At 42.3% G+C, this 16383-nt stretch overlaps 2 protein-coding genes across 4 annotated transcripts in view; one reads left to right on the top strand and one right to left on the bottom strand.

Annotated features, from left to right (window-relative positions):
• Positions 1–4561, top strand: part of GALNT7 (polypeptide N-acetylgalactosaminyltransferase 7) — a 70981-nt gene extending 66420 nt beyond the window's left edge. For both annotated transcript variants that reach the window (XM_066185975.1, XM_066185976.1), the window contains exon 12: positions 2322–4561. In XM_066185975.1, the coding sequence (XP_066042072.1) occupies positions 2322–2459 (138 nt within the window). In that variant the 3' untranslated portion in view covers positions 2460–4561. The remainder of the gene's footprint in view (positions 1–2321) is intronic.
• Positions 4562–13720: 9159 nt separating this feature from the next.
• HMGB2 (high mobility group box 2) lies at positions 13721–16062 on the bottom strand. Of its 2 annotated transcripts, none has more exons than XM_066185973.1 (5): positions 15962–16062; positions 15274–15444; positions 14966–15111; positions 14698–14872; positions 13721–14260 (listed from the first exon to the last, which is right to left on the bottom strand). In XM_066185973.1, exons 2-5 carry the CDS (start codon positions 15421–15423, stop codon positions 14105–14107), a joined length of 627 nt encoding a protein of 208 aa, XP_066042070.1. In that variant the 5' UTR covers positions 15424–15444; positions 15962–16062; the 3' UTR covers positions 13721–14104. The 2 variants fall into 2 exon arrangements, with proteins under 2 accessions (XP_066042070.1, XP_066042071.1); XM_066185974.1 differs by lacking the exon at positions 15962–16062 and adding an exon at positions 15884–15959.
• Between the last annotated feature and the right edge of the window lie 321 nt (positions 16063–16383).

Here is a 16383-nt window from a genome sequence, read left to right as displayed (position 1 = left end):
CAAGAAAATCTCTTTATCTCATATATGCTGTGAGAAGATGGCTTAAATGCTGGAGTGCATTTAGAAGCTAGGGTTGCTATTAGGTCTCATTTTGGGCCATCTAAATTGAAGTGTTTCTCTGTTTAAAAACTGAAGATTTTTTTAAGCCTACATAGAAACAGGTAAACATAAGATTACTCTGCCTTTTTGTGTCATCTTTGTCTTCTTCAGTATTTCACTTCCTGTTCATTTGCCATTCTCTAGTAATAATAACATGCTCTGTTCTTAATCCTGGGTGTGGTGATGTTATAATGCTATTGCAAAATCTTTAGATTTTTAATGAGGACTTGGAATGTTGGCTGATATACATGTGAGGGCTGCCGCAGTCTATTTAGTCATTACATCTGTAAGTCCTCTATTCATGTAAGTTTTGTTACTGTTACTTTAAAAATGTCCAAGTTTCTATTTCTGTTTGTCTCTTAAAAAAGTGAGACTGAATAGTCTAGGGATGATGTTATCCTTGGATATAGTGTATATAACTTGGTTCTACATCTAAGAAACTATTCCATGTCAATTTTTCTTCAGCTTATATAGCTAGCATATTGAATATTTATTAATTCATTAGCTGGTTTTCTGGATTCTTTATTGTTTGTCTGAAAGACGCAGGCACAGTTGAGTGCAGAGAAATCTATTTGTTATCCTTTAAGCCACTCCACATTTTCTGGTGTTTGCGTAGGGCTAGAAAATAACAGGTAACATAATGCCATTTCCATCCAACTCAGCTTCCTTGTGCTAGATAGTCAGACAAATTTCTTTAAACCTGAAATGTAAAAGTCAATAAACAGTGGCAGGTAAGTACCAACTTCAGCTTTAATATTCAGCAGAATAATACATAGCTGTTCTTAACTCTCTGGCCATTCTAGCATGTCCCAGCATGTTACTTGGCTTCTCTCTAAGAATTTCATTTATGCAAGATCCATTTCCTCTACACTAGCAGCAGTTGTGTAATTGTTTGCTTATTACCACAAGTTATAAGAAAGCCCAGTAAGCACAGTCTGGGCTGTAGAACAAAACACTGACTGGCTTCTAGAAGGAAAAAAGGGAGGGTGAGAATGAAAGGACCACCAAGGGTGTGTAACCAAATATTAAGAACTGGCCACACTGCTGTGCAGTACAGAGGGTATAACTGTTTCTTCTAATGGCAAAGGTGTAAGGAATGAGACACTTACCGACTGCTGAAAAATGTTGTGGCCGTGTGTAAATTAAGGCTGCAAGGAGATGTTGTCTGGTTGGTCAGTTGGTTGTCTCTGAAACAAACAGTGTGCCAGTTTGGTGGGTGTAACGTGCTGCTTGAGCACTGAGCAGTAGCAGGCCTTCAGTGCCTGTAAGCAAACATTGAGAACAGGGCTGGTGGTGGTCTGCCTGTTGCTTTTGTTTAGACATCCTTTTTTCTCTCCAGTTGGAGGACCTCCATATCTGGCCACACGGGAGGAGCCAAGTATTGATCTGAACCCACATTTGGCTGTGCACATGTGTGTGGTGGTGATGGAGAGGGCCCCATGCCGGGGGTTTTCTGTGTGCACGGGACAGGGCTGCAGAGCCACAGCCTAGCCGCAGTGCCAAGGACTTGCTTCTGCTCCCTTCCCCTCCCCACTGGATGCAGCCAGTCAGCAAGTCAGGGCTGCCTCTGGCACACAGGGTTAGCAAGAGGGAGAGGAGCCACAGACTAAACACATGAGACTGGAGCATGGGACCATGGTGGGTGTGGAAGGAGATAGATGTGCAAGAGTCAGCCTGAATGTGCCTGGGGCAATAGGTCTGCACTTCCTTAGGCAGCCTGCTGTTCCTCCAGAAGCCAGACTCAACTCTCATACTCTCTACTCTTCCTTCTGCCAGCCAAACAGGGAGCCAAGTTCGTTCTTTTTTTACCCCCTCTGTGGTGTTGTGCAGTTGCTTTCTGTGAGGTTTTACTGGAGGAGGACCTGCCCAGTGAAGTCCTCATAGGGCTGTGCACAAGAGTTAATCTTTGAGTTTGGTTACTGGATGGATGAAAAGGCTAGAAGCATTTTAGATAGAGTTTTGCTCATTTTGTTAGCAGTTTGTTGCCTAAGAGAAATGGGAGGAATATCAGGTGGACCTACAGGAACCAAAGATTTAATATGAAGACTGCAAAGCGCTAGGTTTAGCAATAGTAAGATGAGTATAGAACTGATCTGTTTTGGGATGCTGAAACCTAGTTCTGTAAATAACAATATTGCAGATGTAAGGAAAAGATTTTAAAAAAAAATGCCAAACAAACAAAAATAAACCCAACACGTTTTCCTGGTGGTTTTGTCTTTCAGAATCTGCACAGATTTACTCACATTCCATCAGGGAAGTGCTTGGATCGCTCCGAAGTCCTCCATCAAGTTTTCATTTCAGAGTGTGACTCCAGTAAAGCAACACAAAAATGGGAAATGAACAACATCCTTAGTGTGTAGACAGACAAAACCTACCTACTGACACATTCATTTGTACAGGACTGAAAAGAGCCTGAAAACTGCTGCAGTTATTAACTTTGTACAGCTGTGAGCCTCCTGGCTTGGATGAAGGACATAAAGGAACTGTGATTATTACAATAACATTATCATCCGCAGTTAATGTTTACAAAACTGCTTTACCTTAAACTCTGTAGATGTTTACATCTTTTTGTTTCAAGATGTTGGTAAATTAATGTGCTGTTAGCTATGGTTCATAGGAACATAGTTAAAAGCGTTGTCTTCTTTGGGATTACACTCAGGGGTCTGAAGGCAGTTTTTTTACACACACTTGAAAAGGTTGGAGTAATCAGATTTTCATAGAACTTGGTGATTATCAACCTGTTGTATATTTTTATTTAATTTTACATCTTACTAAGCACTGCCACAGGTTATTAGCCAGGGTGGCCTTCTCTCACAGTCATGCTGCTTTTTTGGAAGATGAATTTCAACGTATTTAGTGCCTCTTTCATTTCTCTCTTTCACAAGGAAAGCATTTGTTGGAAATTTACAGTGGATTGTTCTGAGCTGTCACCAGGGGTAGGGACCAACTGTACCACCCTATGTAATTACTGTGCTAATGAAGACAGATTTCTATTGCCAGTTTGGCTGCTCTGCTTCGACTGAATGCTTGGTACGGTGGAAGGAAGACTGTCGAGTTTAGTGCTAATGTGGTACAATTTCATGGAGGTAAGCACCCTCACGAATCCAGTTAAGAATTTATAAGCACTAATTTGCTTGTTTAAACCATGCCTTACATAAAAATAGTTAAAATAAACAACAGCAAACAAGCTGCACCATTATGTAAAACTTGGAAAGAATCAAATACTTCATTTATACTGCTATTTTGAATGGAAATCACTTAGAGATGGACTAAAACTTTTAATTAGGAAAAAAAATCCAGCTATTTAACACATCTGCGTAATTTGTCACAAGGACATCTGTCAGCAAAGTTTGGATGCCAGATTTAGATCAAAAAGAGAAATGGAAATCCTGAAATCAGGCTTGTTTGTACTAATTTTCTTGTTACTTCTGTCATTTCTCAACTTCTCCAGAGGGATTAATTAAAACACAAAAAACCAACTGCTTGGTGCTATAGTGTACAGAGTAGAATGTGAAGAAGTTGTTTCAAAAAACGTTCTGGAAAGGAGTTGATGCGAACTCCCTTAGGAGTATAAATATTTACTCTGAACGAATAGAGAGGTGGAGAGGAAATGACGTATCCTCACTTCCTTTGTCCAGATTTTGTGACTTAAATGTTGACATCAGTGTACTGATTCCATAACAGTTATCCCTGTAACACGTCACACAATTAAGTATGACTAAATACTTCCCTGAAGACTAGAATAGCATTGCATGCAGCTTCCATTGATGTTAACAAGGGTTATGTATCATATTTGGTGACAGAGTTGGGTCTTTATAGATCTGTCTGCACTGATCTATTAGTTTGGGATCTTTCCTGGTTTCTTTAAACTTCTCATCTATCCTTTCAGAACTATGAAAAATAGAAAATAAAGGAGGGAGAAACTGGAAAAAAAAAAAAGGAAAAGAAGGTTTTGTGCCAGTACTTGTTCCATGTGTGTGTGAAAACTGACTCCATTTGTGTGTTGGGTAGATTAATTTAATCATACAACTATGCATAAGAGAAAGAATGGTGGCACATAAATTGTGCGGGTGTGCATTTTAAATGGGTATTATGTGCAATTCATTGAAAGCTGATGCTGTATGTGAATATGAATCTGTATGTGAGACTGAAACCTTACAAAACACGAGATCATAAGAAGCTGTTGCTGTAATGACTTTTTCCTACTAGAGCCGGCTTGGAAAAAAAAAATATTCCCATATTCTTGCTTTGTAAGTTGAGGATAATATCACTATGCATTTCTACATATTTTATAAATTTGATTTATGCAGATTTTGATACACTGTATGTTTCTGTAGAAATTGTATAAATCTTAAAAAAATTTATTAGGGATAAATCGGGGAAACCTATGTATATCTTACTCATGGGTTGCTTGTTTTTTAGGTGAAGTAAATAAAATATTTGAATTTTTTGTTTTACTATACTTTTTCAGAGTAAAAATGGATTCTTTTCTTTATAGAACTCCCATATCTCAAAATCTAGACAACATCAATGTTACAAACTTACCAATATTAAATGTGGTTTAATTTAAGTTTTATCAAGGTACCTTTTGTTGCATCTGTGAGGACTCTGTTTTTTTCCAGTGAAATGAAAACTTAAATTCCCACTGAGAAGTGCCACATGGACATATTTGGATTTTTATATCACCTGCCCTGATACAATTAGGTAGATTTAATATGCTCATAGAATATGAACTTGAGAGTAGAACCAAAGGTCAGGTCTAGTTTGTAGTGTTTTTACTGTGTCTTATCTTAGTTCATTTATGTTTCCACCAAGAAACATGTCAATCAAACTTTATTTTTTCCTGAGAAGTTTCTTTAGCAAAGGAGGAGTCATTAAATCAGGGCATGAAAGACACAAGTTCTAAGAGTGAACCTAAGTGCTGAAATCTGCAGGTCTTTTTTTACAAATGGGATTCTTGTTTCCCAGCCATAACTGTCAGTGCACTTCTGAGTATTCAGATTTCAAAAGGCTGTTTTGACAAAACCCTGGAATAATAGTACAGACTATCCATGTAGGCAGCACCCTTTATGAATGGAAACAGGGACCGATAGGAAGGAGGGGAGATCTTTCTTTTTTACCAGAGATCCTGGCACCAGGAGAACCTACAGCGCACTTAGGACATTACCAAAGACATTGTCCCCACTGATAGCATCCTAGACTCAGTGCATTCTCTTTCCCTAATGCCAGTCAATCTCCTTTACTACTGTCAGATTCTTCCATACCATTTGCTTCCAAACTGCAGTCCCTAAAGCCAAAACTTACCACCTTACTGCTCTAAAACTCCATCAAGAAAATTGAGATCTATTACACCAAGCCAGAGATGTTAAAATTTTATGCTTAGCTCTTGATCTGTGAGCGTTCTCGCTAGAAGGAGCAAAACATACCACTGCCTGTAAAAACACAAAAGGTGCTTTGGTAGGTTTTGCTGTATATAAAGCGCAATTTTCCTTTTACTTTAAAAAACATCAAATTGTACAAGAGCAAGAATCTATGGAGGCAAAGTAATAAGGGGAGTTTAAGAACATGAAGAAGAAATAATCTACGCTCTTGAACACAGACTTTGTTTCTGTAAAAGCATTTATTGTTTCTTCCCTGCTGGTGAGCTTAGTTCCATCAATTGTAATAGGTGAAAAATAACTCAAGGGAAAACAAATTGGCAATGTTTCTGTTTCTGGTTGTTCTCATTGCTATGAAAGGCATGAGAATACTAGGTCTTGCTGTGTTCTGAAATCTTGTCCTGCTTACTTATCTGAGAAATGTCAGTGGTTATCTTCCAGGGAACATCAGAAGTGGTTGCCAGCATTTGGTCCTCTAGCTCTTGACGTACCCTCCAAGCCTTCTCTGAACTCCTGCAGTGTTGGAATAGTAAATTGTGTAGCTTGACTGGCACTATATAAAAGGACTTTCTATGTAGAATGAATCTAGTTTGAAAAAGTGATAGGCCATCCAAAAAATGTAGGTGATTTTGGCTCCCTTGGGTTTTGAATAAAACCCAAAACATAAACTGTAGGTGATACCTGAAGTCTGAAACCAGTTTGGCCCTCCTGTCATGGGGAGCCTCCCTCCCTGCTGCCTCAGGTGTGTGCACTGGTGTGAGCTGTCTCCCTCGTCCCACCCTCAGCTGTGGGAACTGCTGTGGAGCTCAGAAAAGCAGGAAGCAGTGTTCACGTGGATTTTACATCCCAGTAACTCCGGTAATGGTTAGTAACCTTTGTTTTTTAAAATCCTAGAAATCTAACCTGTTCTTTATATGGAGGAAATAATGAAGTGTTCTCCGTAACCCTGTAATATGGGGCCTGGTCACACTAAAACTAAGGTGTCTGCCCAACCCTTGGGGTTTTTACCTCAGTGCGCTACTCTGGCTTTTCTGAACAGCAGTGTGGATAGAGACTGTCCAGCAAAGCAGTGGTCTGAACCGACCCAACTGAAAAATGCATGTTCCTTCAGTCGTGTTCCAACAGGTCGATGAAGGTGACAAGCATCCAAGTCTGTAAGGAGGAGTTAGAGCTGCTGAAACACCAAGATGAAAAAGGTTTGTTTGCATTGTTAGAGCCTTACTTTTTCTTACTAATATGCTTCACAGAGAAGAAACATGATTGTTTTAGGGACAAGAACAGTGTCCTCTGAAGTGGAGTGCAGCTAAAGCAGGGCTGAGAGCTGCATGTGTCCAGCAGCTCTTGTGAATGCAGTTGTTCAGTGTAAAAGCAGATCTCCCTCCAGTGATCTAACATTCAAACAACTCCATGATGTTTCTTGTGCGAGAATAATGTCTCCTGCACACACACACACACAGGGAAAAAAAAAAGAAAAAAAAAGGAAACAGAAAGGTGAGAGAAGCAGCATAGCTCTAACTCATAATTAAAAAAAAAAAAAAAAAATGCCTGAGATGAGCATGATGGCAATAGCAGCCTTCTGGCTGAACATCCGTGGGAAAGGGGAAAGGAATGGAGAGATATTTTAGTTCCCTGGAAAGGGCTGCTGGTGGCAGTGTGTGTCAACTAAGAAGGCAGCCTGCCCAGTCTGCTTTTAAACTACAGCCTTCAGATGAAGGAGTGCGGCTTGGAATGGGCTCGATGAACCACATGAAGGCACTAAAGTGGAAATAGGAATCAAAATACAGTCTTTCCCCTTGAAATTTGTGGGAGGTTTTCCCCAGGAAAATAGTGTAGGGCAGTATCTTTCTAGAAGTCCTAACATTAGACAGGAGTAGGTCTTTGGGTCCAATGTCTTCTGAATCATCAGTGTGTGAGGGTGCATGTTCTCTGAGTTAGACCCGCCATGGGAAACAGCATTAGCACTTTTGGGAGACAGCTGGGCCAGAGCCATGGATACTGGTACTGGCATTTCTGAGGGCTGGTGGTGAAAACACCCCACTGCAAGCTGATGAAAATACCCTTCCATAAAGCCAGGGACTTTGTCCCACTGTGTCACTCTGCACAGGAGACCCCAAGCTCTGCCTGGCAATGGGAGCTTTGCCAGCCTGTGGGATGGCTGCAGCACCTTGGCAGAGCCCTCAAGGCCATCACTATTGCCCAGCAGCTACAAATGCAGTTTTTTATGTTTTCATTTCTCAGACAGCAGAAACTGTGGAAGAAAGTAGAACTGAATGAAAGTAGAAGCCTTCTGGAAGATTCTTGTGAGTTTATAAGAAGTGGAGATTTGGGAAATGCAGACCAGGAGAAAAAGCATGCCCAGCTCTGGAGGGGCTTTGTAGTCAGGCTGCTCTTTTGATTGCACTGAGGAATGCACTGAAGTACTTCCTGTCCTGAAGATGCTAAGGAACCTCTAGAGATACAGGTAATCAACCTGGCAACGGAAAGGAAAGCTGTCTGTCCTACCAACTGAGAGAGAAGGTAAGATGTGTGGGTGTTGCTGAGGAAAACAGTTCTATAACCCTGTAGCAGAGTGGGGTCTGGTTACTATTGACGCCAAAGCTATTGAGGATGAAGTAATATTGAATGGGCCATTTCCAGCTGGAGATAAGAAACACTCTTGGGGTTTTTTTCATGTAACATTATCCCATTATCTTCCATTATGAGAAAACGGTGTCCATATTGCATAATTATGATGAACAGGCTGAAAAATATTTTGAATTAAGGTAAGAGCTGGACATAACATTAAAACATTAAGCAAAGGCAAGATCAGATCAAAAGTCCAGGTAGCACAGCAGCCTATCTCACTCAGAGGTCAGAAGGATCAGTGTGGTCAAAGAGTGCAGGGCAGAGTGAAAGAATGCTGTGAGGATACTTGTCAAACCTTGTCTCTGCTTCTGGCACTTTCTGACTAGATGGCGTTTCTATTTAATAATACAGAATTTCTCCAACTGCTGCTTTTATCTAGGCAGACTTTAGTCACGTGCCATCTGATTTATGCAAAAAATATTAAGGTTTCTGAAAACGCATGCTGGCTCTGCAGTGTACTCCTCTGCTGTGACAGATCAGATATAGGTGAATTATGAAGGTTTGGTAAAGGTCTTAATTCCTGAGGGAGTAGTCAGTGCTAGGTCAGTGCAGAGTTCAGCCAGCCAGGAGCTGGTTTCAAGGTGGAAGCACTGACAATAATGTCATCAACTGCTCATTTTTCAAAGGGCCTTTCAGAATGTTATGATCTTGTCCATATAAACATCATCCCTCCAGCTCTGCTGAAGAAATGATTTGTGGGTACAAACTGTACCATTAGATGTTTGGGCCAGGAAATACTGACAGTAGCCATACAACTTACAGGTGGAACACTGGATCTGCTAGCTATAAAGATTTTTCTGGTGGTTGACTTCACATTCAGTCCTGGAACATCATGAGTCTCTCCAGCACTGAGGCTAAGAGCAGTAGTTGATTTCAGGATGTCAGCGTAGTCAGAGCAGTGTACAGGTTCACTTACTAACTGGTGCTGGCATGTGACAATTAAGTAATTTGAGGAATTTCTGTAGGGAGTCATCTTTTTTATCAGGTAGATCTGAATCTTTTGTTATCCCACAGTTAGGAGACTTAAAGCATCTCTGAAGGGCTGTGTGCATTGAAGAATGCAGCAGTGAGCTCAACATCTGGGCTCTGTTATGGGATTCTTGACACTGGATTCAGATAGGATCGTGGAAAAGTAGATGGGTTGTGATGCAGCTCATACAAGAGGCCCAGCAACTTCTGGAAATGCAGAGCTTGCTGGACAAACACTTAGATATTTCAGGATGTATAATGAAACAGAAACCAAAATGAGAAAACAAACAGAAAAATGGATCTGTGCTAAGGCAAGTGTAGTGGGATCAGCAAACATCACCACCACAGCAAATAATCCATCACTGAACAAATGTACTAGTTTATGTACCAATGCTATAGACCGGATGCCTATGATACACTGTTACGAAAAAGTTCAATACATCATTGACTAATCAAAAGTAAAACTCCTATTTAATTTTTTTTCTGTTTTTCTCTCCACAACTGTTTGCAACTTCAGTAGTGTTCTAGGAGTTTTAAACCCTATCTATACTGAAGTCAGTTCCCAGGTCGGTAGCTATTCTAATCAAGACACACACACACGCACGCACGCATATTTACAGTTTTCCAGATCAAAGGTTTAGCTTCGGAAAAATAAGACCAACTTTGTAAACAGGCTTTGCTCTTTGATGACTTAAGACAAAGGAAACCTTATATTGTATTCCTCTAGGAAAATGATAAGGAAATAGTGAATATGTGTTTTGTTTGTAACTCTTTTACCTGATAATGCCCAACATGTTGTGTGCTTTTCTAGAAAACATTCATTATGTCTTCACAGAATTATCTGTTATAGCTCCAGCATCTCCTCCAGACAAATGTAATATTACCCCATAATACCCATAACCTGAAGGCATGCTTTTTCCCCTTCACATGTCATAGGGGGAGCACATATTAACATGTAATACAATTTGTACTAACACCGTATTTCACCTGCTGGTTTTACTGTTCTGTCACTTCAGGCTGCGGGCTGGCTTTGCAGATCTTCACTGTTAGCTCTTGTTATTCATGCAAGATCTTCCATGGTGACTTATTTCTTTTATGAGAGGTAGATGAGAAAAGCTCAAGTAGACCAAAACTACCTGATCTCCTTTACCTTAAAGTTTGCAGATTTCTTTAAAGAATATTTAGAGCTCTGTGGAACAGGATTTGAAATCACAAGTTCTATTTAGACATTTGTCCAGCAACTCTCAGCTGTACTGTGGCTCCTCCCAACTTGTCATGTGGACATTACTGGTCTGAAGCTCTCTGCATCTCCACAGAATGTTTTCTAAAAATTAGTGTCGTATTTGTGACCTTCCATTCATCTAGCATTTAAGACAGTTTTAAGTGAAAAAAATATAAAGTGCGGTTCAAAGTTCAGCCATTTCATCACTTGAATTTCCTTAGAACTCTTGGATGAATACCATCTGTCCTGTCATTTTGTTTCAAGTTCTTTTACACTTGAATTTGAGACAGATGCTTCACCATGCCTCTTCCATTAAAAATTTTTGTCATGAAAACTGCCTGAAACTCCTCTACAAGGTTAAAAAAGTTTTCTTCCAGGCATTGCTACAGTATCTTGAGCACCCATTGTCCCTAGGACAGTTTGGCAGCCGTCTTGCTTGTGTGGATGCACAGGCTTTGGGTGAGTTAATTTTCTTCCTAGTGGCTGGTACAGTGCTGTGTATTGGATTTAGTGGGAGGATAATGTTGATAACACACTGATGATTTAGTTCTCACTGAGCAGTGTTTACACTTAGTCAAGAACTTTTCAGTTTCTCATGCTGCCCTGACAGTGAGGAGGCTGGGGGTGCACAAGAAGCTGGAAAGGGACACAGCTGGGACAGGTGACCCCCACCACTGACAAACGGATATTTGATACCCTAAGAGTCAGCAAATAAATTGGGTGAAAGCTGGCTGAGGGACACTCTTTGGAAACTGGCTGGGCATTATTTGGTTGGTTTTCATTTGCACCACTTACTTTATTTCTCTTTTTGTTATTTTCCTTTCTAGTATAATTAATTCATTTATTATTTTTTTTATTTCAAATGTGAAGCTGCTTCTATCTCAAGGCAGGAGTTAGCTTACTTTTACCATTCCAATTCTCTCCCACATCCCACCATTTGGGGGAGGCATGTGGCTGTGTGGGGCTTGGTTGCTGGTTGGAGTTCAGCCACAACAGATGTGTTTGAATGTTATTCATCTGTTTTCTCATATTGCTCTGATGCTCTTTTGCTTTGTCACATCTTGCTGTGTCTGGCCTGTTGATGTGCAGGGTTGTTTGGTTTTGTTTGGGGTTTTTTTTTACTTACTGGTTTAGAAATAATTTGAACTTTCTAAAAACTGCTTTCCTACATTTGTTATTCTCATTCTTCCACTTAATCCACCTCAGACTTACTTTTGGTGGTCTTTTGGTCTGCTTTAATACATCTGTGTGGGATGTCTTTATGCTGGATGTTGAGTATCATGTGAGAATTCTCCCCAGTGTCTGCAACCATTTGGGGCATCCCTTTTAGTTTTGGTTTTAGACCTCTCAGTCCACCTCCAGTGAGTTACTTCATAAGTTTGTCCATATTGAACACTGATGTGAAAAATTAATTTAGCTTTTCTTCTATGCCTTTATCTTTACTGAACATTCCCCTTACACTGTGATTACTTATTAGTCCTTTCCAGCAAGTGCTCACAGATGGGCATTACAAGAACTCCCTGACCTGACACATCATACTTTTTAAAGCTTAATTTGAAAGCAGGTTTGTTTCTGGTTTTTTTAATCTAGTCTTTTCCGTTTGCCTTTATACTGAACATCCTTCTTACCAAAAAGACTTTTTTTTTTTTTTTCAAATGTTAATTATCTTTTGTCATGACATTGTTCTCAGTTCAGCCTGATGCAGAGCTTTTGGTGTGCAACTTATAAGGACACCTGAAGGGGGTTATATTTTGTTCCAATTTTTTTAAAAATCCCCAAACATTTCAAAGAATCAAAATAGTCAATTTATTCTGACTTTACTCCTCCACTGCAGAAAACTTAAATAATCTTATCAGAAAGACTTCATGAAGCAGCATTGTTCTGCTCAAGGAGACAATGTTAGAAGTGAGAGGACGTGATGGTGCATTTCTACAGGGAAGTCTGAACAGGATGTGGTAACAAGATCAGCATGATCTTGGATACACACTGTAACAGGGAATCGCCTCTAGATGGAAGAATTTTTGAGTTAAGGATACAGGTGCTGTAGGACTGCAAATTCTACAGGAAAAAAATGTTCTTAAGCACTGGAGGTGCTGTGCACAGAACCACTGCTTCTCACTTCTAATTTATGCCTGCAGCTTCATGAAATCTGAGCCTGAAAAATGGAGTCATTGATGTCACCTGTGCCAAGTTATCTCTGGCAGGTCCAACATGTAAAACAGCAGCTAATCCTTCTGATGCTACTTAAGTATCTCAGAGGCAAGGTGGGGAGGAAAAAGCAACTCTGTGTTTCTAAGGCTCTCAAAGATTAACACCTACTCCATTATAAAAATGTTTGAATTGCCATTACAGTTACTTTATTTCCATGCTTACAAAAATTTACAAAGTATTTTTCTCAAGCCTCTTGTTTCAGAAAGTGGTGTTATCTCTGACCTACCCAGTGACATTTACCATAGTAAATTCCTGAAAGCACTTTTTATCTTACACATAGTACAATGATGGGACACAAATTTACTTCATAAGCTAATGGACAATAGGGAGGCATTTTAAACAACATCTTGGAAGCCTGCCCTTTTATTACTTAATTTTTTAGACATTACACATTTTCAGGGCTGGGCTTTCAAGGGCTAATAAAAGTTATTTCCTGGTATTTAGCTCAGCAAATTAAACTTCAGCTATTTAGTTTAGCTGTAGGATCTGAAATTCCCCAGCTGAAAATATTGCTAGGTATCTAGATTTAAGCCTTTACATATACTAAAGTAAAATAAAAAGTGAAAGCCAAGAAATAGTCTAACTGGTGACAGTGTTATAACCACTAACAGGAAAGCATCAGGAGCACTTCTCTTCACAAATGCCTTCTTTCTGGAGAAATCTGGCATGTGTGGAGATAACATTCCAACATTTTTCATGCTGTTCTGCAAGCTGTGTATTTTATGAGAAGCCACTAACAGTGGAGGCAGGGGGAGAGGGAAGTAGGCAACATCTGGGAAGACATGCCTCTAACCACATCTGTCTTATAGCCAAGGCCAGTGACCCTTGAGCTCTGGCTGAGAAAGTTAAAACATTCATTCATTATCAGCTACTATGCCAAAACTAAGACCTGTGCTTCAGCAGTCTGGGGAAAGAAGATAACCCAGGAGTAATTATCAAGAACTTCACTACTTAGATTTTTTTTTTTCCCCCCACAAGGTAACACAGGCAAATGCTACTGCAAGAAAAGCATCAGTTTTAACTAACAGTACTAGATGTAGGAGAGGAAATCAGTTAAAGGAGTTTAAGTGGCAGCAAAAGCTCCAGGACCCACCCCTAAGGGACCTGCCAGTTTTGTAGGAACAGCAAGAGCCCAAGAACACTGCACGTTCCCATACAGGATTCCAACATTCTGGGGGGGCCCAGCCTCTCAGAAACATCATAAATACAAAAAGAGTCATGTACAACATTTTATTACAAAACTGTTAAAAAAGTAATACAATGCAACAAAATACTACAAAATATAAGATCAGCTATTAAGCTACCTGTTTTACTTAGCTACAAAGAAACACCTGGCTATCAATCACTGAATTTCAATAAAACCATTAAATATGCAGAAACAGCAGAAACATTCAACAACTTTTCTTTTTGCAAACCGAACTGTAGCAGGCCTTGGCTACTGCTTACATTATAAATTGAAGTCTCCCTACAAAGAACCACATTACCTATACACAATTCTGTACAGATTTTTATACTGAAGCTAACAATGAGCTGCACTTGAGTTCACATTCTTAGCAAAATATTGGATTCTGAGCATAAATCTTTACAGCAGGACATTCATTTATTCTTCGTCCTCATCTTCTTCCTCCTCTTCCTCCTCCTCTTCTTCCTCCTCCTCCTCCTCCTCTGGTTCTGCTTTCTTCTTAGACCCTGCAGGCCTACCTGGACCCTTTTTTCCTCCCTCACTCTTGCTCTTGGCACGATATGCTGCAATATCCTGCAAGAAAAATACTGTTAAGTTGCTAGCAATAGAATGCTGAAGACAGACTGGTACTGCATAGATCAGATACAGTGCATGGGACTCTCACGCTTAAATCCTTAAGCAAAAGAACATGCAATGCAGACAGTTTTAAGAATTTTATGACCACAGTGCTTTGGAGTCTGACTATATTTATTTTAGCAAGCAGGTGACCTGTTTTCTGGTGGTAAGTCATCTGACTGGTAAAATCTCTAGACATGCAAAAGCCACATCCAGGCTCACTGTAAGGGTTCCAGATACCTGCCCCACCACAGCTTTCCACGTCTTCTAAAGTCTGATGGATGCTGACATAAGCATTAAGAATTTTAAGTCCCATATGGTTTGGGTACAAAACATAAGTCATACATTTACAATGAGCTCCACAACTTTAACTGTGTTTTATTAGTTTTCCTTACCTTTTCATACTTCTCCTTTAGCTTTGCAGCCTTCTGTTCATATGGCTGTTTATCTTTGGCCGACTGTTCGGACCACATTTCACCTAATTTCTTTGCTGTATCTCCAATAGACAAGCCAGGATGTTCATTTTTGATTTTCGGACGGTGTTCAGAACAAAAAAGGAAGAATGCAGATCTACGTCAAGAGACAATGATTAAAGTTAAGTATCAAACTGTTAAAACCAATACTTTTTTCTGTGTGGGGGGAAGGAGTCATAGAAACACTCACGGTGGTCTTTTAGGAGCATTGGGATCCTTTTTCTTTCCCTTCTTCTCGCCTTTGGGAGGAACGTAGTTTTTCATCTCCCTGTCATAACGAGCTTTGTCTCCTTTAGCCATTTCTTCAAACTTTCCTTTTTCCTTGCTTGACATTGTCTGTGGACACACGGAGGGGAAAGAAGAGTCTGGATGAGATAAAGCAGCTACTGACCCACTAACGCCTAAGCAGCAGCTGCTACCGGGGATCTTTTCCCAGCAGCCCGCAGCAGGGGTGGGGGCTGGCCCGGCAAGGGCTCAGCGCGGCTCGGCCTCGCTCACCTTCCACCGCTCCGAGCACTTCCGCGAGAACTCTGCGAAGTTGACGGACGAGTCCGGGTGCTTCTTCTTGTGCTCCTCGCGGCACGTCTGCACGAAGTAGGCGTACGAGGACATCTTGCCCCGCGGCTTATTGGGGTCGCCTTTGCCCATGGCGAGGTCGGCGGCGGGTCCCTGAGGGAGAAGGTGGGTGGAGAGGCGCCGTGAGGCGGGGCCGCGCCTCAGGCCATTCCCGCCTCTCGCCCGCCGGCGCCTTCCCACCCCAGCGCGCCCGACCCCGCCCCTGCTACAGCCCCTCTCCCTTTGCCCCCCCGCCGGGGCCGCGGCACCTTCCGCCGCCAGGCGCCTCTCCCCGCCCCCCGCGGCGGCTGCGGCGGGCAGCCCGCCCGGCCCCGCCGCCCGTGCCCCAGCCCTTCCCTCCGGGGCCGGAGCCACCGCCGCCCTCCCGGCCCCACCCGCCCGCTAGGAATCCTCCCCTCAGCCCCGGGCGTGCTGCCCGCCGCGGGAGTCCCTTGCTGCCTCTACGCCCAGGATAGCCGCTGGTGTCCGCTCCTTCCCGCTCTCCCTCTGTCCCTTCTGGCGCGCTCACGCTCCGCGGGTACGCGGGCCTTGCCTGGCTGAGCGGAGCGGGCGGCACAGGGCTCTGCTCCCTCAGGTGCTGCTGCCGAATGGTGCCCGGCCGCGCACTTACCGCCTCTTGTTTTCCGCGGCACTGCCCGCCACAGCAACCCGACCCGCGGCGCCCGAGAACCCGCCCCCACCTCAGCCCATTGGCTGCCGCGCCGGTTCAAACTGCCCGAGGCTCCACCTCCTGGCGCAGACACCGGATGTGATTGGCTGTCTGCCGCTCTGACGTCAGAGGCAGAGCTACTCCAGGGCTAGGTCGAGCGCGAGGGGGTCGTTGGCGCTCATACCCGTTGGAACCGGTTGGGGTGAGGAGAGCGGGGGGGCGGAGCTGGGCGGAGCATGCTGGGCGGTGATTGGGGGAGAGGGACGGTTTAAAAAACCGCGGGGTCCCCACCATTGGTCGGCGGGGGCTGCGGCCGATCTGATTGGGCGGAGCGCGGGGGCTGCAGCGTGGTTTAAAAATACAAAGGAAGCGGGGCCGCCGGT

Source organism: Chamaea fasciata, unplaced genomic scaffold (assembly GCF_029207755.1).
Source record: "Chamaea fasciata isolate MVZ Bird 193981 ecotype frontalis unplaced genomic scaffold, bChaFas1.0.hap1 SCAF_6, whole genome shotgun sequence".
Classification (NCBI taxonomy): Eukaryota; Metazoa; Chordata; class Aves; order Passeriformes; family Sylviidae; genus Chamaea; species Chamaea fasciata.
This window is presented reverse-complemented; position numbering and strand designations above follow the sequence as displayed.

Excerpts from the sequence above, each read along its gene's own strand:
- HMGB2 (XM_066185973.1), bottom strand. The coding sequence starts at position 15,423 with ATGGGCAAAGGCGACCCCAATAAGCCGCGGGGCAAGATGTCCTCGTAC. Across the intron at positions 15,112-15,273 it reads AGTGCTCGGAGCGGTGGAAG|ACAATGTCAAGCAAGGAAAA; the intron begins GTGAGCGAGGCC and ends GTGTGTCCACAG. Across the intron at positions 14,873-14,965 it reads AATGCTCCTAAAAGACCACC|ATCTGCATTCTTCCTTTTTT; the intron begins GTGAGTGTTTCT and ends CTCTTGACGTAG.